The sequence below is a fragment of the Scomber japonicus genome, chromosome 9 (assembly GCF_027409825.1).
Source record: "Scomber japonicus isolate fScoJap1 chromosome 9, fScoJap1.pri, whole genome shotgun sequence".
Classification (NCBI taxonomy): domain Eukaryota; kingdom Metazoa; phylum Chordata; class Actinopteri; order Scombriformes; family Scombridae; genus Scomber; species Scomber japonicus.
The window spans coordinates 16,171,054-16,192,050 of record NC_070586.1 but is presented as its reverse complement, the minus strand read 5'-3'; the positions used below and the strand labels follow the sequence as shown (position 1 = coordinate 16,192,050).

The 20,997-nt window shown below is 38.1% G+C and overlaps 1 protein-coding gene across 1 annotated transcript in view; it reads right to left on the bottom strand.

The window, feature by feature from the left end:
* Window positions 1–19,312, bottom strand: part of commd10 (COMM domain containing 10) — a 57,682-nt gene extending 38,370 nt beyond the window's left edge. Inside the window, exons 1-5 of the mRNA XM_053325314.1 lie at window positions 19,206–19,312; window positions 17,377–17,467; window positions 16,457–16,567; window positions 15,793–15,948; window positions 12,983–13,093 (exon numbers count right to left, since the gene is read on the bottom strand). Of these exons, the coding sequence (XP_053181289.1) occupies window positions 12,983–13,093; window positions 15,793–15,948; window positions 16,457–16,567; window positions 17,377–17,467; window positions 19,206–19,234 (498 nt within the window). The 5' untranslated portion in view covers window positions 19,235–19,312. The remainder of the gene's footprint in view (window positions 1–12,982; window positions 13,094–15,792; window positions 15,949–16,456; window positions 16,568–17,376; window positions 17,468–19,205) is intronic.
* Between the last annotated feature and the right edge of the window lie 1,685 nt (window positions 19,313–20,997).

Below are 20,997 nucleotides of genomic sequence, written 5' to 3'. Positions count from 1 at the left end.
CAGAATTTGCATACAATCCACTAGATATTTAATATGTGCACCATCGTTCAATATATTTTTGTGTGAATTAACAGTAGTATCTATCTTTTCGGACACACTGAGCTGTAATAATCATGTCACTTCCTGAGAGCCTCCTTGCTGGTTGGAGATGCGTAACCGGGGTAACCTGGGTTAACCATGAAGTCTTAACTAATTAAAAAACTATATTAACCCCAACAAAGTGAAAACGTACTTAATTTAAAGTATTACTGACGTTATGCCAAGGCTGCCTTCATCGTCATTGTCTTCTATGTCATTATTATTGTCATCATCATTATTGCATTGCATTGTGGGATATTTATGCCTGTGTCCAGTACTAGCATACTATAATATTTCCCTGGAAATAGTATGCACTTCACATACTATGGGTTTCATATTGGTTTCTGACATATTAGCATACTAAATAACATGTTAGTATGGAGTTGCGGACACCACATAAAATACTGTAACTATAGACTCATGTAAGACTCTTAACTGTGCACTTTATATTGCCTCAACCTGCAATATGGTCCCACAGACCCTTTTCACCTCGACAATAAGGGGAAAATGTTTAAGCTGTTCTTCCTCATACGGAAGAGAATCAATATCCGCTGCCATTGTCACTGTTCTGTTTACAAGAAGCCTTTCTGTTTCAGATAATGTAAACACAACGACTTCTGTTTTTTGTTGTATCCATAAAGCACAACTATAAATGGTCGCAGTGTCTTCAGCACTTATAGCAACGCTCTACAAAAGTCCCCCGTTGGACCAAACTGGAGTTGCTGCAGGTACATGGTATGTTTCCTGAATCCACTGGGCCACCAAGATCCCTAGCTACAGCGATATCTTGATGTTTAAATACAATCAACACTTTAAAAAGCACTGACGAAATACTAGAAACAGATACATTTGTTGAGGGATGATGACAGTCCCACAGAGAAACTGATCAGCAAAGATGTAGAGCAAGAAAAATCTGAATTTCAGACAAGCAGAAGCAGAGGAATACATTTGCGGTTTAAAAACAACATGTACAGTACCTTCTGTTTGAATGGCACCTGACTAAAGAAAAAAAATGTCTGGAAATAGACGGTGCTTTTGCATTGTTTGTTCACACCTCCCACACTTCCTACATGGGGGGTGCAAACATTGAAAGGAGACAAATCACATTAAGCACCTAAAAACTGCCGAACCCTGAATTGGAATGACTTGAGCTGGCAGTTTATTCGTGGGCAGAAGGAGCTCTACCTCTGCGGACTATTTATTCAAGGCTTGCTGTTTACAAGACTTGCAGCTCAACCCTCAAGCTTTTCAACCCTTGAATTTAGGCCATACCCACACTGATATGAAGAAGTCTGAAAATGCCTTAAACAAGTAATTCTGGCGCACCCTGTCCACACTGAAACATCAAAACAACAGAAGACATATCTTGACTTCCCTATTAGTTAGATATTAATGGCAACAAAATGATGCATTGCAGTAACTACTAGTGAGGAGTGTGTTGTATCCAAAGTTCTGTTCTTTAAACTCGCTCTTTAGTCAGTTATTTGTGTTTCAGCAAAGTAAATTGCACCATAAAGATCATTTCTGTTGTCACAGTATTTAATATTGATTGAAATGAAAGTCATAACTGCTACCTGTTAGCGAAGGCTGCAGTAATTCCTGAACTACTGCAGTCATGATAACACATTACACTCATGCCGTCATCAGTCGACAGCATAATCATAGAGATATGTCAATAACAACACCTGTATTTAAAAAAAAATCACCACAGAAAAAGGTGTAGGATGAGAGAAAGATTTTTTACTATTAATGGAACACAAAAGCACTAAACCATGAAACTGAAAGGTTGACAAACATACTGTATGTCTGCATCTTCAAAGAGCTATGAATGAAAGAAAAAATGCTCATAATTTGTGGGTTTGATATGTATTGGGCCTGTGCCTCAATATAGTCACACACTTAAGTTACCATTGTTGGAAGCATTACAAACTGTTTTGTTTTTTCTCCAGGTCGTGATTTATTTTGTCATGATGCAACATACATACAAGTCAGTAGATTTTTCTATTTTTAGAGGAAAATTCATACACACGTAGCATCAACACAATTATAGCAGTAAGTAAATAGTAAATTTAGCATACATACTAATATTTAGGAGGCTAAGCAAGCATAAATGTCTTTAAGATCCCTGGATACACACTCATCCAGTAAGTCTATTATAGAATTGAGAGGTGCGCAACAACTAGTACTCAAGAAAACTCAAATAAATATTCAATACATTTTAGAAGTTATTCTAAGATCCATGCATAAGAGCGTCTAAATGAGAAAGCTTGACGCTGTGAGCCAGAGAGAATAGAGACACTCAACAGTTTCTAGCGCCAAGATAAACAAGCCAAGGAACACAGGCCATGTGTGAGCCATAACAAGATGATCATGGTGGTGGCTGCTAGTTATCGTTGCCTGATACGGAGACAGAGAGGACGCTGCCATGTCATGTACCAGTCTCTGCTGCCAAGCCTATAAACTCTGCTTATTTTCCAACAAGGCTGGGAAATGATGATCTAAACGAAGAGAAGAGCTGCCACCACGGGGTGGCTGTGATGGCTAGGTATCGAATGTGTGATGTGAAGCTTGTTATTTTAACAATAACTAACTACAATTTGAAATAAAGTCCCATATCATGTTAGAAAATTCTCCCTCTTTTTAACAATTTAAACATTTATACACATGTATAAATATATGTATAAAAAAAACATATAATTCCTTCTTCCGAATTAAAATTGTAACCACTGAAGATTCACTTATCAATCTTTTACTTTCCCTTTGAAATCAACATAACCTGTCTATATACATTTAAAATGTATTCACACTTTCTTGCTATTTTTTTTTTTGCTTTTTTTCCTTTTATTGACAATTCATTCTTGAAGGTGTTTTTTAAGCCTGTACCTATGAAGAATGTTTTTTTGTCAACTTTTATTCTCTGTCTAGTTTGTTTGCTTTTTTATTGTTTTTATCCTCAGTGTGAAAACTGTTTCTACCCCTACACCCTTGTATTGTTTTACATTGTTCTCTTTCCCTCTCTTTCTCTTACTCTCTCTGTTGCTCCTCTCTCCTTCCTTCCTTCTCTGTCAACCCAACCAGTCAAGGCAGATAGGCCACCGTCTAGAGCCCCTGTTCTGCTTGAGGGGAATGCTGAGTCTGTTTAAATTAAATTAAATGAAAGAGCATGGTCTAGACCTGCTTTATGTGAAAAGTGAGATAACTTTTGTTTTGATTTGGTGCTATATAAATAAAACATTTCACATTCAGGCTATTTGAATACTGCACCAGATCAATGATGAACAAACTCATGTTCCTTCTAACTCCATGTTCTCCTCTGAATCTGTTTACTACAAAGTGACTCTGAGAAAGCATCTGAAAAAGCTGTGTCAAACCTTAATCTTCTAAATGTGTGTAGGGTGGCCTAAATAAAAGCTAAAGCTAGCCAACATCTTGAAGTGTGGGCCTTAACTAATCACCGGTGTGCCAGGTTCTAGGATAAGTGGCACTCAACCCCTTCAGCCAAGGCTTCTATTTTGAAACAGTATGCATTTTAATGTATTAGGTTGGCACAAAGTTGGAGCGGGGGGTCATGGGCAACCGAGCTATGTGTGGGTCTGTATCTCTGTGTGTGTGTGTGTGAGAGAGAGAGAGTTAGGAAGAAAGAGTGTGTGCTTGCATCAGACGAGTAACGGCTGCTATTCACGACTGTAAGGCCCATTTTTTCCACTATGTGGCAGAGCTTGAAGATTTCCAAGGCAGCCAGCCTGTGCCCCCATGGTATGTAGACACTGTCGCTCTCATACACAAGGAGAGAGAAGGGGAGAACCGAAGTGTGTATGAGTGTGAGAGAAAGAGCGAGGGACATAGAGAGAGTTTACAGTACAGCTTGACGGAGACAACATCAGCTTCCCCGAGAAACATTTCAACACTACCGAACAACACAAAGCCAGACAAAACGGTGTCATCGATAAACATACTGTAGTTATGATAAGAGATGAGATGATAAGATATTTTGCAGTGCTATCCAGAATACAAAGTCAGAGCACTGAGCAAGGTTGGTTTGCAAAAACTGTGATCAGATTAATCTAGTTTTGTTTATTTTCTGTTTTAATCAGATATTTACTGAAGTTAAAGAATACAGTCTAGATCTGCTCTATGTGAAATGTGCCTAGAGATGACTTTTGTTTGATTTGGCACTATATAATGAAGATTGATTGATTAATTGATACATCATAATTTTGTAAATATTTGACTGTACTTTATTTAGGCAAGGTTCTTGCACAGCTGCTTGTGTTTGGCAGTTTCCAATTGAATGGATGGCATTTATATGACGCCTTTCTAGTCTTTCAAACACTCAAAGCGTTTTACACTACATGTCTATATTCACCCATTCACACACACACACATTCATACACTGATGGCAGAGCCTACCAGGGCAGCAGCCAACTTTCTCATCAGGACATTTTCACACACACACACACACACACACACACATACACACACATACACACACATACACACACACACACACACACATACACACACATACATACACACACACACACACACACACACGGCAAAGCCTTCAGGAGTTATTCATGGTTCAATTTGGGGTATTTTGCCTAAGGGGGTATTTTGACATGCGGAGTAGAAGAGCCAGGGATCGAACCGTCGATCTTCCAATTAGTGGACGACCTGCTCTACCTCCAGAGCCACGGCTGCCCCAAGTTTGCTTTCTCTTCTTAAATGATCAGAACAAAATCCAGTTAATGCTCCAAAACGTGGGCAATCACTTTATTTTCACTGCCAAAACTCAGGCTTTTTATCTGCATTATATGGAAAAATTGTAAGCTATATCTAACTCTTTACCCATGTGGCAAGTTGATACATGCCACTCTGACCATTTTCTCCAGCAATAATTAACTTTTCAACATGATAGCTTTAAAATGCCTTTCGACAAAACACTCCAATACCAATGTAACATCAAAGACGCTGGGTGTTCAGTAAGACACTGCTGACAATTTGTTGATAGAGGCGGAGGAAGCACTCTGTGCCCTATCATTGCACGTCTGATGACAACAGTGCCAGGCTCCAACCCACTCATTATAATCATTATTTCAAGGAAGGAAAGAGGTCTATAGCTCACATCCTTTCATTGCCATTACACTGTATCTCATCACTACATGATGCAAACACACAAAAAGACAACTTTCGTCGAAATACAGTCCTAATTCTGAAAACAAAAGAATGCTACCACAATCAAAACAGCAATACATGAATAAATAATCAAACCTGTTCATGAGGTGATAATATATCTGCATTATTACAAATATTTAACATTTGGATTTCAAAAAGACAGGCTTTTTATCCCCATATATGCCTATCAGCCAACTTTCACTGGAATGAATGGATGTGATTTGTGATTTGGCTCTGTGCTTCTGCAATCAGTGCGTCTTGTTTAAACTGAAATAGATTTCTCACCCCAGCATAGTTCAGCCAAGAGGCAGAGCAGCCTCTCAAAAATAACCTTAAACAAAAAACTGAAATGACGATAGAGGGGAAAAAAACAAATGCACTTTTGAAAAACCTAGTCTTAAGTACTCTTTCACCATCGCTACCAGCTACGGCACAATGGCATCACACTATCAGGGGATGAATGATTACTTAACGAACTGGGTGTGAAACAAAACCAGAGAGAAATAAAAGCTGATCACAGGAGTGGGAGATGTGAGAATAAAAGAGAGATGTTAAATCAATGACATTTAAATGGGAGCTGCAGTTGGATTTGCGGGCATGATGGTTTCCCTATCTGGGTGTCAAGCATGTACCGTGGGTGTGCTGAACAACATCCAAACATCCCCAAATCCCCCAGGCGCCTTTTGAGAGGCAAAAGAATCTGGGAAAGGGACTGGCTGAGGAAAACAGGAGTTGAGTTTGGAGGAGGGGGGTGTTGGATGGAAGAGGGAGATACAGAGTGTGTAATAGGGAGAGGGAATCAATGGGTACCCCCGGAGCAAATAAAAGCCATGACATCATCGTATGGCAAGGAGCAGGGTGGCGAGGAGTGGGGCGAGAGAGGGAGAAGGGAGAGACGAGAGCGCCCACAGTCGCCCATTCTGCTTCTCGGGGCCCATCCTCTGGACTGGATAAGAGCTGAACAATGGGCTCTCAATGAATGGGATCCCAAATCCCACAGGAGAAAAACAAATCACCAGTGGGAAAGGGGGAGGGCGATGGAGAAATGGAGAAAGAGAGGAATGGAAAGAGAAAGATAGACCCTTAAAAAGATGTGTGCACAAAGCAACAAAGCATCTTGGGACATGTAAAGCAAGGCAAGTAGAGATTGAGACAAAGCTGCCTTTGTTCTTCCTGGCTGGTGGGTGGCTTGGTGTGAAGGATTTTAACGGGGTAGCATTTACATCAGAGCCCTCCGATATATTGATCGGGCCATGTAATCCCTCACATGATAAATGAAAAGGCTGGATATACTCCTGGATAAGTGTTGTTTGTTGGGACTACATGACAAGAGCAAGTGGGAGGCGGGAGCCAGGCTTTACGTAACTCGTCAGGGGAGCTTTGAGTTGCGTTCAAAAGTTTGGCCGGGTGCTCGCAATGCTGGTTTGACGGAGACGTGTGAGGCGGTGAAGGATGTTCAGGGACGCTGTGATCACAGCACCTCCTTGCAGAAGTCAAAATGGGATGTTTAATTGCATTCTTCATCACACAGTGTTAATAAATAAAGTCACAGCCTTCACTGGGAGGGCTCGAGTGTGTGCATGTCTGCGAGTGTGTGTTGTGTGCTCTCAAACAAAGAGCTTCCCTTCCTCCGTGATTACAGCAATGGTGCTGTAAGCCAGAACAGAGAAAATAAATTAGAATCACAAGAAGAAAAGTCTTTCATGTCTGATGCTTTGATAACAAAAACAAGCAGGTTCCCACCATCTAGAATTCGTTGGCTTATAATACGGGGAGCTAGCTGGGGACAAACTTGACACAAAAATTTCTAACAACAAGTGGAGGATTTGCTCATGAATAAGTCACAAGTAAAGAAAGGAAGAATTGCGTTATGGCATGTATTTTGCGGATAAATAAAAAAGCAGTTGCCAGAAAAAGAAACAAGAGGAGTAGAATAAGGCGAATTTGAAAGAATCAAAGACATCACTACACTCTGATCTGGCAAAAATATGATCTTTCTGATAATTCAGCGAGCACTTGTGTACGAAGGAGCACAATTAACAGCAGGGCTCCTATGATGTGTACAGACACTCATCCTCTGAGAAATCTGACACGAGATACAGCTGGAGCCATTCTTCAACAAGAGTTCCAAAACCAGTGGTGTACTTTGGCATCAAACCCAGCAGAAAGAGTTTGGGAGAAAGTTATTTTCCTTTTAAGGATGAAGGAATTGGAGAGTTAAAAAGTTTTGTGCAAAAAAGATGTTTCTTTATTTTATTTAAATTTTAACAATCTGATATCAATATAGGACACAAGCCTCTGATTTAATAATGAGCAGGATGAAAATACCTGGAGCCAGAAAGCTGGAGCTCAGAGGTGATGACCTCGACCTTTGACCTCACTGTTAAGGGTCAGAGTGAGGCTAAAACCAAATATTTCATTAATTTCTGCAATTTCTTTGAACAATCACTGAATCAATAATTCTTAATAACATGTCCATCCCTATTTAATTGTAATATACTATTGGATGTATACAAAAGCAAAAAATCTGGAAACAGCAACTAGTATTATTGGTTGATAAATCATCTAAATACTGAAATGACTGTCTGAATCGTTAATTTTCTGTCAACCAACTGATCAACTTAATCTTTTAGCACTAGAGGGAAATGATCATATAATAACAGTTTTAATGTGTTATTGTTTTCCTTAAAGTTAAACAAAGGTACAGTAAGAAGAAAAAAATCCTCAAGTTCAATACCGGGGTAGTATTGAGCTTTGGCGCAGAGCTGTGTGAGGTGTTTGCTCCTGCTCTTGGTGAAAGTTGCCCTTGCTCACAAATTTTGATTAAATGTGGGACAGACGTAAGAAAATCTGTTTGAGATTTAGTCTTAAACCTACATTTAGTAAATGTTTCCCTTTTGTGGTGTGAAACTCAGAACAGCTTTGCTATATCAATTCTTATCAAGTCTGTCTGAAGCTATCAGCTGAAGACATTCTTTGAAGTGTGAGCCAGCATCTAGAAGCTACATTTGCTCACTAGCTTTTACTCCATGCCCTTTGCGGTGTAGCATGTCCACTATAAATATTGAAATTGGCGGTGGCTGCCTTGCAAGTGGATGTTCTGTATAAAAAATTTCACCCTACCCTCGGTCGACGAAGCAGTGGCTCATGTTAATGCCAGAGGACAGAGACACAGACAGAAAATGAGAGCAAGAGAGACACCAAGACTGACAAGGGAATTCAACTCTCAGTGTCTACTTGCTTGAATAAAGAAAGAAGATAGGTACTGTGGAGAAGAGGGCAAAAATGATGAACACAGTGTGAGAGTCCGAGAAAGTGAAAGTGTTTCAATATATGGTCGTTCTGCCTGAGCTCATCATACTCCTTTTTTTTTGTAGCACATGTAGGACAGTACAGCACACGAACACCACTATTCTTGAGCTAGATCCCACTAAGATGTTTGTCAAGGGTCATGAGTGATCAATGACCAATTTAGGAGAGAAAAACAAAAACTTTTTTTGCACCACCAAACTCGTTTTTAGGGCATCTATGCTCTTTCTTGTAAAATATTGGATTATTTTACCCTTTCAGGCCTCTAAAACTTATTCAAATGAACCACAAGCTGATACCACAATGTAACTTGGGAAAGTCTCCCTGTTGCACGTGTCTGGAATGAGCTTAAAATGTCACATCTGTCGTCCATGACAGAGCCCAGGACCATATCTATCTAGCTCCTGAATCATTTGTCAATTCTAGGCAACAGCAGAGACAGATTGTGCTCGCTGGTTTAAGTGCTGCTAAGAATACATGAAATCCACTCATTAAAACCTCCTCATTTTCTCGCCATCAGAAACTGAATTATGCATTTTCTGGATGTCAAATACTTTACCTGCAGCTTTGTTTTGCACAAATTAACGACACTACTGACTGTCCAAATAATGTTTTGCATGCAGCTGCTGATTCTGTGTGTAACCTTTTGTAATTTCACTACATATTCTCTTATTTCAATGTATTTGTTGTTTTAGTTATAATGTAAGCCCCTGTTTTTTGTTCTCCTCTGGTAGGTTTGTTGTCTATATGTTATATGATTGTTATTAAAGGGTTGATTACAAAACAGACAATCACTGTCTGAAAGGCTGTTTGCTACATGGTTCATCCATGCCCAATATCACATGGCTGATGATGGTTGAAAAGACCCCCACCTTCACAATGGCCTTCACTCATTCAGGCTGTTCCCATGCAAGTTTGGTCAATGCCACTGAAGGAAACTGATAAAAAGTAACAAGTTTTTTATCTTGTTTTCTCCTGCATAATCCTTCGGTCACATTTTGAGATTTCTATTACCACACATATAAAGTAAAGGCAAAAACTACACAGCAACATTAAGTTCAGTGGTAGGTAGTTGTGTACTGCACTCTAGCAGCCAAGAGAATAATATACAGATAAGTTACTGGGCAGAAAGCCACCTATTGGTGTTTCTCCTCTCCAAACACAGCTTTAGCCCACAAAGACTAAACCTCTAAAGACAGTACACCTCAGAAATAAACTGGTAGATACTTCTGTACTCCTCTTCTATTTCAAGGTCTGTGTAGTTGGAAAAGAACTAAATCCGGTTATCTGCAGTCTGTATAGTGTGCTTACGGGGGAAAAAAGCTCTCAAAATACACACAAAAGAAGAGATTCTTGATGTTTTTTTTGTGTGTTTTGATGAATGGAGAGCTCTGCAATTGTATCTGTCCAAGGTGAAGAGACGTCCAATACATATTACTATTATTACCACTACGACATATCCTGAAATTCACTGCTGCCATTACTCCATGCTTCAAACAGTGTGTCCCACAGCAAATTACAAAGACAGTGTACACAAATCCTACACCATATTTCACACATTTCATGGCTACGGTCGCCTCCCCATTCCTTTCTTCATTCTCTCCCACTTTCATCTTGTTTTTGTCATTCTCTTGATCTTCCTTGGCCTTTTTTTTTTCATTCATCATCCTTAATATCACCTTCCCTGCATCCTCATCTCCTACCTTCTATACCCTGTTCTGCTCCTGTTCCTTCTACAACTCGACAGCAGCTCGCTAATGTATTTTTCAGTCACAGCAGCTTCTCCTTTGGGATAACAAACAGGTTATGCTATGCAACAGGTCTCATGTTAAAGTTAGACTGAAACAGGCATGTTGTATACTGAGAATACACGCTCAACTGATTCTTCTGAGAATAAACTAGACATCAGACTCTAGAATCACAAAAGAGAGGGGAGAGGGTATTTATCCATGTACAAATGTATTGTAATGCATCCCACAACATAGATTTTTATATGTGAAACAGCGCAGCTCTCCACTGAACCCAATACGTATTCAGTTTAGGGTGGGTGGGGTACTGATACATTCACTGCAGCACAGTAGCAAAAACAGTGATCAACAATTTTCTTTCAATTTAAATTTTCACATTTTGGGGTCACTGTGTGGGGAAAAAATAACTGAAAATGTATATTTTAATGGTTAGAGAAAGAAAAATCTGTATATCATGAAAAGCAATCAACTCCATTCTCCAAATATGTCCTCTAACTTCTCCTCTATTGTGCTGTACTGTAGATAATCTGTATGTCACATGCTGTTGAGTAAAGGAGATGTGAAGCACCCTGGCAGGCCTCCTCCTCCTCTTCCTCAGGGACAGTGCTAATGAAGCAGGATGCTGGTCAGCTGGGAGAGTCTCTAACCCTCCACTTAGGTTCCAGGCAATCAATAATATACAGACGGCCACCATTGCCTCCCTCTTCTTCACTTTCATTTTCATTCCTTTATCCTCTTCATCTTCATTATTTTACTCCCTATGTCCTATTTTATTTTTTTCTGTTCTCCATTCTCCTGTCCTCTGCCACCTTTAATCCTCTAAATCCTCCTATTTGCAGTTTTTCCCTTCGCCTCTCTTAGGCCGTTAGCAGCGAACATGTTATAAATCTACGTTGTAATTAGTATGACACTTGCAGCTGAATTTAATTTCTATTTGCAACTAATTTACTTCTCAGTCATCGCAGTGTTTTGACATTTCAGAAGTTGCACTGAGCCATTTTTGGGGAGTTTGGAAGAAAACAACAAAACTCTAATCAGAAAACACCAATGGAAATTGGGAGGAAAAAAAACGTGCACACTCAAACTACCTTAATACAAAGGTGTCCTATCCATCTCTATAATACCTTACTGCCCCTAAGGGATGCTTCATTAACTGTGAGACAACAGTGCCCCCTGCAGCTAAGCAAAGGACATGCATCTCAATCGTGTTCACTGAAGTTGATCCCTTCACACTTTAAACCAGCCTTGTTTCAGCCCCCCAGCTATCTCCTCCCACAAGGGGAATGGTGAAAGTGGATTTAAATAAATTAATGCCTCTTTTGCAAGCCTAGGGAAAACACAGGAAAAAATAGTCCAGAACAAAACAAAGCAAAAAACTCCTACTACTCTCTGCATCTACAAAGATAAAGAAAAACTTTTTTTTCTAGGTTATGCCTATCTGTCCACATTTTAGGATGACAGCAATTTGAATATGTCATGCCTAATTCCACGTTTAGGCTGAGCCGGCATTCTCCAGGGACAGAATACAAGCGGCATGCAGAAAAAAGAAACACTTGACTAGTCAGCTGGAACCACACTACCCAGGCTAGGGGGTTAATCAGTCCCACCATTTTGTGCCAAAAACTGCTTTAAAAGAAATCGGTCAAATGCCTTGAGGCCATAACCAAAATTTTCAGTATCCATGACAACTAACGGCAGTCCTGCGTGGCATTTACTGAATACATTTCAAGTATTTGTCAAACCATCGGCATCTCACTTCTACTAGGTATATGTTCATATTTGAGGTTGTTGTTGTCATCTCTAGAAGAATCTATATATTCTCTTTATACAATCATATATATCAAAATAAAAAAGAAACAGCCTTTTCAATGCTCACTAATTTTTCCACAGCTACAGAGCAATCCTCCTTCCAGTGGAGAAGAAAGAAATGAGTGAGGGAGGGAGGCTCAGGAGGTGCTGGCTATTAGAGTAACTACACAGTATTAGCTAATTGGTATGCAAACAAACTCTACTGAATACAAATAAATGGAAATGCAGCCCTGCTACAATAGTGAAATGTGAGTAAAAACCATGTTTGTGTCATGTTTCTCTGTTTTCCTTTTTAAATGCAAATATGTCGGGCTAGACCTCATTAGGACACTGTATCAATAGCCTATAATTAACATGAGGGTTTAAAATGGATAATAATATCCTCATGTAGAGACTGAGTATTAAAGAAAACTGTGACTAATTATCTCAATAGGATTCATATCTACAGTAATTCTAAAAAAAAAAAAACACTATAAACAAGGGAGCATACTGTGCATAAATGGATACAATTTGGTGCTAGTTATGATATGAACCCCCCCCCCAGTCAATGCACACACTGTCCAATTGTAGCTGCAGAGTAAGCCTCCCAAGAGAACAAAGAGACCCTGGAGGTTTCAGATAACAAGCTCCCTGATCTCTGGTCTTTACACTACAGTTACTCTGCAGCCAGATGTGTGTCTACCTCTGGGTCAAGACAGACACCAGTGGGACTACCATCTATTAGCAAAGACAGAGGGGCAGATTGGAAATGCTTCTTAAACTGTATTACCATAAACAGATTGTGTGTGTTTTTAATGGATGGTGATGTTTTTGTCTGCTTGTGTGTGTTTAATATAAATAAGTGTACTGTATGTGTGTTGCACCTCAGATTCTTCATTGCGGAGTCCAAGTTGGAGGACCGCACTGGGAGACTTCAGTCTGGCTTGGCTGGACTGGGCCATCTGTAGGTTCAGCTGCCAGCTGACATAATCCAGCTGAAACACACAAACAGGGCCAGTGCTGCTTTTCAGACAGATTTTCAAAGACTCGATGGTAAACACTTAAGTAGCACTTTCCAGCAAAATAGCAGCACAAGTACCAGAGAAACAGAAATGGAAAAAAAACACTGCCAATAAACTTGATAACAATAATTTTCAAATAGAATTTCCATAACTTGGAGACATCATTGATTAGTCTAGACTTTCTTGACAAATTGTTACCTTATTTATGATAAATTGTTACTCTTTCACTTATATATTCCTATTTTCTTTTTTAAAGTGAGCAACACACTGCGAAGATTGCCAGCTGCAAGCATTTAATTGATACAGCATCATTAGTGAGAACAAAAACAATAGTCAAGAATTATAATGATTAAACACTAAGGTGTAATTTTTACACCTTAGTGAGACAATCACTTAAAAGATTATGATGTGTTGTTTCTACTTAAAAAACTTTCTCACTTATGTGTTCCTACTTACTCTAGATCAGATGAGAAATCCAGCCTTAGAAGAATAAGAAGCTTCTGTCACCAAAATGAATTGTGCACACATTATTAATAGCTTGTTTGCTGACCGTGATTAGAGGACCTTGAACCAACATCATTACTAAAGTGCCACTGTATTATCACACTCAAAGTTAAGTATGGTAATTATCATACTCATGAAAATGTACAACTGTAATATTCTGCATAATCTCTATAAAGTCAAAGTTCCTTCGCTGGCTCTAAGACTAAAGGTTGAACAAACTGCCTAAGTGTGACTCTGTAATTTTCTACTGAGTGGGGAAGTGGTCTCAGACCTTTGGACCCTACTCTATATACATTTGAAACGGAAGGTCTGTGTGATAATACAGTCAGGCAAAAACCTTGTAGTGTCTGCTCAAACCAGTCTCACCAATTCACTGCCTGCCTGGCTGATTTACAGAGTGACACCTCATCAGTCAGCTGTAGCTGTATGATAGATTAGCCGCACTGAGTCAAGGCAGGGCAGTTAAGTGTTTTATGATGCAGAGAGAGGCCATAATAATAAAGCATGTGTGACTTATTGGGTCTGGATGCTTCCACAGCATCAGAGGACAGATGCGAGGTGGGGAAGGGCCGGGCCACATTATTCATAAGTGAAACAACATCCACATTAGCATGAACAAACATCCCAACTCTGTGATGTGTTACTTAATTCACTTTCAGAATATACAAATTAATCATAAAGGAAATTCCCCTAAAAAATACTTGCATTTTAATATTAAGTCATTAATAAAAAAGCAATGAATAATCATACAAATACATGTCTTTCTTTATGTATTTCTCTACTAATTCATCAGAATGGTTTTCCTGCTCCAATATACACTATGTTAATACTTTTTTGGTATGTCTGTTTTCTGGCAATCCAAGCAGGAGTTCTCACATTTCTCTGTAAACAGCAGTGTTAATTAAAACAGCGGCTGGTCTGACCAATCAGTCTGTCAGTGACCAACATAAAGACCAACTGTAACGTATTGTCATGTCCAGCTGTGCAAGGAAATCGGAGTAAACAATGCACCGCAACAATGGTCACCAGCTGCAGGTGTTTGATTGCTATAGCGTCATTAGTGAGGAGAAAAACAATAGAAAAGCAACAAGGATTGTAAAAAGCTTGACTCAAAGAATAATGAGAAATGACAAGGTGGACTTCTCAAATAGAAAAACTATTTTTAAAAACACTGTAATAACTCATAATGTTTCAGAAATAATTAAACAACACTCTGCTTTCCAATCATGTGAAATATATAAGAAAATATACACATATGTCACTTATAGACAAGCTTTTGTGCAGCTTGACTTGCTCAAAATGAGAACTGCAGCAGAGGTCGGCACGTGAATCAGTGGCTGTCACGATCTTCTCCTGGCAGCAACAAATTCACAGGAGAGAGGAAGATGACTTACAAGACGCAGGCATGTGAGATGTCTGCATGTATGACAGCAACAACAACTCCAGCATCATTTGACTGATGTGTACATACTGCATATTTATTTCCTGTTAGATCTTAATTCCCTTAACTTTCAAAGCAGCGCTGTTCGAGTTATACCAAGAAACTAGTTTTAAAATGAATGTGACAACTTGTGTGAGCTGCAAGAAAACTCTTTGTAATCCAAACAGCTGAAATGAATTCACAGAAGAAGAGCAGGTTGGTCTTAATAGAAAGAGTCTGTTGATGACTGTGATTGTGATTTAGTAACGAGTCACTATAATGTCACATGAAACAAAGTTTAGTTCAAAGTCTTAAAAGAAGGAACACAAAAGTTAAGACATTTAAGAAGCTACAATATCATTTTGTGCTTTTCATCTTTAAAGATGATTCAGAACAATTAATCAATTATCAAAAAGGTTGGTGATTCATTTTCTGTCAGTCAACTAATCTATTAATGGACTGATAGTTGCAGTTCTATTTGAAAGTTGGAAATGCCAGTGCCTGGACTTTTGAGCTTAGATTATTTTGTTACACAGGGTCAGGTTAGGTTAAAAATGAGAAAGGTGCCATAAGGGAGAATGATTTACTTGTTACCTGAATGAGCATCAACATTTGACTTGCCTTAACATACATTCAGATATGAATACTGGCAGAACCATTGTCTGATTCATATAAAGTAAGATCTGTTAAAATCCAAGAACAAAAAAAAAAGTGGTTGTGACCAAAACAACTTTGTTACAAGCCTTACCTTCTTTGGAGCAAAGATATTGTGCTTTAGCCTATCCACCAGCTCAGGGCCAGAGGTGGCCCAGGTTTGAGAGAACACCTCAGCCTTGTCTGGGTTTAGATGGACTGCCTCCAGCTGCTGCTGCAGAGAGGCTGGCTTTACATTATGATACACTGCCTAAAGAATAGGAAAAAAAGTAGAGAGATAGCCCGTATGGTATCAATACTACAATTATCACCATTCAACACATTCTTACAAACACTCTCAACGCAACAGTGACCCCAGCTGGAAGAGAGTGCTCAGTATGTGAGCATAGCATGTTTTAATTTGTCTCCTGTCTTCCATAAACATAGCAGGCAAATAAAAAGGTTAAAGATTGTAATTTGTTCTACCTCCTCATGAACTGTCTCCTGGAAGCACTTACCCTGTGGATTATATGTCTTTACATTGTCACATTTTCACTTTTTAAAAGTTTATGCTTCCCAACTGAATAATGTGAATTCAAATGCAGTTCTCATTTAAATGTAGCATGTATATTTCATTTTTCCCATATCTCATTTTTCTCCCATTCCTCAATGGAAATATTTATACAGAGCATTTTTGCTTACTTGTGTTCCTCCATCACATCTAAGGTTTACCCTTACAAACACTGAGTATTGTTAGATCCTTAAAATTACTTCATCACCTGCTCTAGAATAAAGGCAGAAGTTTCCAGGACCAGGTTCAGAGCCTGTTTATCCAACAAAAGAGCAGTCTGAAGCTTTTGCTCCTCCTCTTCACTGAACGCCCGCTCTCCCTGTAAAGAAAACACAATTTTCCTAATTAATGCAAATACCTCAAAATATATATTTTGATAATACATTTTAATTTATTTTCTCAATAATTACTTATTAAGTGTATCAGAAAGTATTTGGGTGTCAATATGAAAATTTTACTCAACTAAAATGATAAAGGATGAAAACAATGCAGTTATGCCATATTTCAGTGCTAAAGGTTTATACATTTTCAACTTGGTAACTGCAATGACAGAGGTTAATTTAACAGGCAGAAATATCAATCCAAAATACATTAAAAGTTTAATTTTGAATATGATAAGTCAAAAGATTTTCTGCAAAGCACACATGCAGACATGTCGGAGCAGCAGAAGCAAAGTTGGACGTAATAACATTAATAATGGCTCAGTTCAGTTTAATTATCCCCAGGAGCCATAAACTGAGCCATCTTACACAATATCACAGGCCCCTAAACTGACTATTTTTTATGTTATGCAGCCCATAGTAATGTTATTATTTACACTTGTGCCTTTCCTGCTATGAAAAATGTATTTATAGGTTCACTACTTTCTTTCTGGGAGTAAAAAACTAACTAGCAGACACACTGTTTTTAGAGTGAATAACGGCAACATTTTGACAGCCAGCTACGTCTTGTGAAAAACCAGAATCATCAACAGGGCCAGGCATGTGTGTGCATTCATTAGAGCACAGTCTGACTGATGCTCCACTAAGTCATTATGCATGCACTGCTCTCTCTGGCACTACAGCTTTACTGAAAAAGCCTCAAAAGCCTCTTGTCTTTGGCACGGATAAAACTGTGCGGCCTCTGTACCTTCAGATGAAGCTTTTGTATGATGCGGGAGATTAATCTGGAGAACTTGTTCATATCAATTGCATTGATGAAAGTCACCGCTTCTTTTATGCTGTTTGGAAAGAAAGAGCGTGAGTGTTAATGACAGTGGTGTGGAAAAGTACTCAGATCGTTTTGAATCAGTGATTACCAGCTAAGGGAGAGACATTTCACTCTGGCTGTCAGTGGATTTCAAAGGCATTTCTATAAAACTGCAAAGATTACACAGAAGCTATAAACAGGACCTATGGCAGTGAAAACATACAGCATCAAAAAATCCTTTGCGATAGGTTGCACAGGATAAAAAGGAGCAACAGTACAGAAAGCTGAAAGCATAACGCAGTCTAAGAAGAGATTCTGATATGATGACACATTTGAATATGCATGATGAGTATAAACAGTATTATGTAGATGCAGACATACTAGCTAGTAAATATGCTGGGTGACTTAAAAATTAAAGAAGTAATACTACAAGGTAAAGAAAAGAAGGCACTCACAATATTACTGAAGTCAAAGTAAACACATATTAGCTCAACAATCACTTAAGTACACTTAGGTACTTTATAATTAGCTTTAAGTATGTCTTAAATAACAACTAGTCTTAGATTTACTTACACTTATTTTTGTATGTATGCATGTATATTATCTTCTTTATTTCATCCATTTTAGTACAATGACAAATGCTCTTGACTAGAGTTGTAACAATTATTTGATTAATCAATTAGTTTCCAATTATTAGATGAATCCCCAACTATTTGGATAATCAATTAATCATATTGAGTTATTTTTTAACAGGGAAAATTCTAATTCTATGGTTCCAGCTTCTCTGATGCAACTATTTTCTGGTTTCGTTATGACATTAAACTATAATATTTGGGATGTGGTTGGTATAAAACAAGATATTTGAGGTCAACATCAAACTGAACTTGTTTTTTTACCAGTCTCTGACATCTTATAGACTAAACAAGTCTATAATTCTCTCAATTAATCAAGAAAACAATCAACAGATTAGTCAATAATGATATCTGCAGCCATAGACTTCTGATCCTAAACCGTCATTCATTGTAACAGTATTTCTATCAGATTAGAAATGAATATACAAATACAAATGATTTACAGCAAGTTAAATTAAACACATTGCTGCACTACAAATATTCAGCATTATTGAACTTAAAATAACCTATTTAGAAGAATGGTGAAAAATGTTCCCAGTTGTACTTTATACTACAATTTGAGGCTTCAGCACCTAAATGCAGAAACACTAGATTACTGCAGTAGAATCATATGACATATATTTATCTATCTATTTATTTTTTATTTGTAGTTGTTGTTTTTATATGAAACAAGAGTGGTTTGACGAATCAAAAACAATGCATAATACCTATTTTGGAAGGTAACCCTATGTATTTTACAAAGTTACGTGTGAACTTGAAACTTAGCCTTTTAATCTTTCCCTGCAAAAGAAACATGTAGAACACAATGACTCTCTAGTTAGGTGCTAACATCTCAAAGCTGGACTTAAACACAATTTCAGGACAGAATGAACACTGAGATAATTAAACTAAACACTACAATTAATTTTATAAACAGACGAAAACTTTGCAAAGAGACACATTTAAAAGATACGAGCAATAACACAAGGCATGCCAAAATAACATATAAAAGTTATATCTTATAGTCTAGTGCCCATAATGCACCAAACACCAGTTATAATTACAACTTTCAGGATGATTTCGTGCCTCGACATCAGACTATATGTAACAATTGGCTTAACGTAAACTACTGAAATGAGTCAGATTTTTAAATCAAACCTTTGAGTGTCTTTAATGACTGAAGTCATTGTGAAGTCAGTAAATCAGCGATGAAGACTTTAAAAAAGAGTCACAGCAGCAACATCCTCCTTATACTGTTGTCATTTCTCTTCCTGTTTTGTCTGGATCGTAACCCTAGATTTGTGAATGATCTCGCGAGAGTGATCATTTTAACCCAATACCACGATCGCTCATTGACCTTAAATAAGTGTTTTTGTGCCAAATCTAACCATAAATTTACCAAAACGTCATATAATCCAACATTATTATTTTTTATAACATGTAATGAACAACGCGTGTAAAATTCGCCAGGGTTAGCACATCTAGGGTTACCAATTAGAGACGACTCTTCCGGTCTGTCGTCACAAGACGACTCACGTGACAGTCAAAGCTGCATGATAATACGCATACCGTGACGTTTCAATGCTCTGAGTGAAACAAAACTCTACAAAATGCATCAAAATAATCAAACGTCTGCTAACACCGCAGTGTCTACAATCATTTACTCTCCAGTCACTGTGGCCGCATTGAAACGTGGCGTAAATATGCGCAAAATGACACAAATCCATGAATTAAAGTTACAGTGCTAGAATAAGAGTTCAGATCTTTTAAGCAACAACAGGATTTGGTTTTCATATTCCCAGAGAAATTTTCAAAAAATTCGTTGTACAATAAGGACTTGATTGATATAACAAAAGCAATCCCTGTCACCTCTTAGACCTAATTACAGGCATCCTTTCAAATTCGACTGACGTCACTCACTATCTTCCATGTCTTTTTGTGGGCGGCTGTGACTTCATGTCCACCAAAATTCCAAACAAAACAATTAAAAAAATGTATGACGAAATTGCTTTATCAAGGGACATTGTACATTATTGCGATTAAAGTATTTAAAATTCCCTATCTCCCCAAAAGCTAAAGAAATGCACTTTAAAAATTTGAATGGTGTGTATCCTTCGAGTTAATTTTTACGTCAAAGATTTGGATTTGAGACGAATAAGTGTGTATTTTGTGATGATATTGAAATTTCAGAGCATTTATTTTTTCAATGTATATTCTAAGAAGCACTATGGATTGACATGACTGGCTCCCTCTGGAAGCCTGAGCTCTTGAAAACTGGATTTCTGAAATTGTGCAGATGGTAGCTTGGAGTGTCCACCTAAAGTGAGACCAAAATACTTCACGACTTTCTCTGGGCCTCCACTCCAACCGAACCTGCGGATCCCCGGACATTTTCCTTTTCTCTGTCAGATTTATTTATCAGATTTATTTTTTGCCTTATTTGAAAGGAATTAACTGGACCTGGAATTGAACCAGGGATGCTGCCATTATGTGGCATATGCGGTATCCACTCAACTACCAAGGTGCTCTGTTTAATGTATTATTGTTGAAGTTGTATTATTATTGTATTGAATTAGTTCCTTTTACTTTTGTATGTATGAATACCCTTTGTGCAAAAATGTAATAAAGTATATTTAAAAACTCAAGGTACAGTACAGCATATACTTCTTTGTGCCCCTGGTACTCCATACTATTTGAATCCACCAAGGTTGGATAAAACAGCAATGTTGCTTTAGCACAAGTCACCAGCCAATAGCATAGGATAAATGATCGACATTGCTGTAACGCCATACAGTTCCATATCAACCTCAAGTTTAAAATTCAAAAGAAGAGTACTTATTGTCCTTTTTCACATTCATTACTAGTAGTGAGAGTCAAAATCAAGTAAGTTTTTGTCTTCAGATCCACAGGAGGTTTGGTCTGAATTCTCACGAAGTCTTGCTTGCATGAG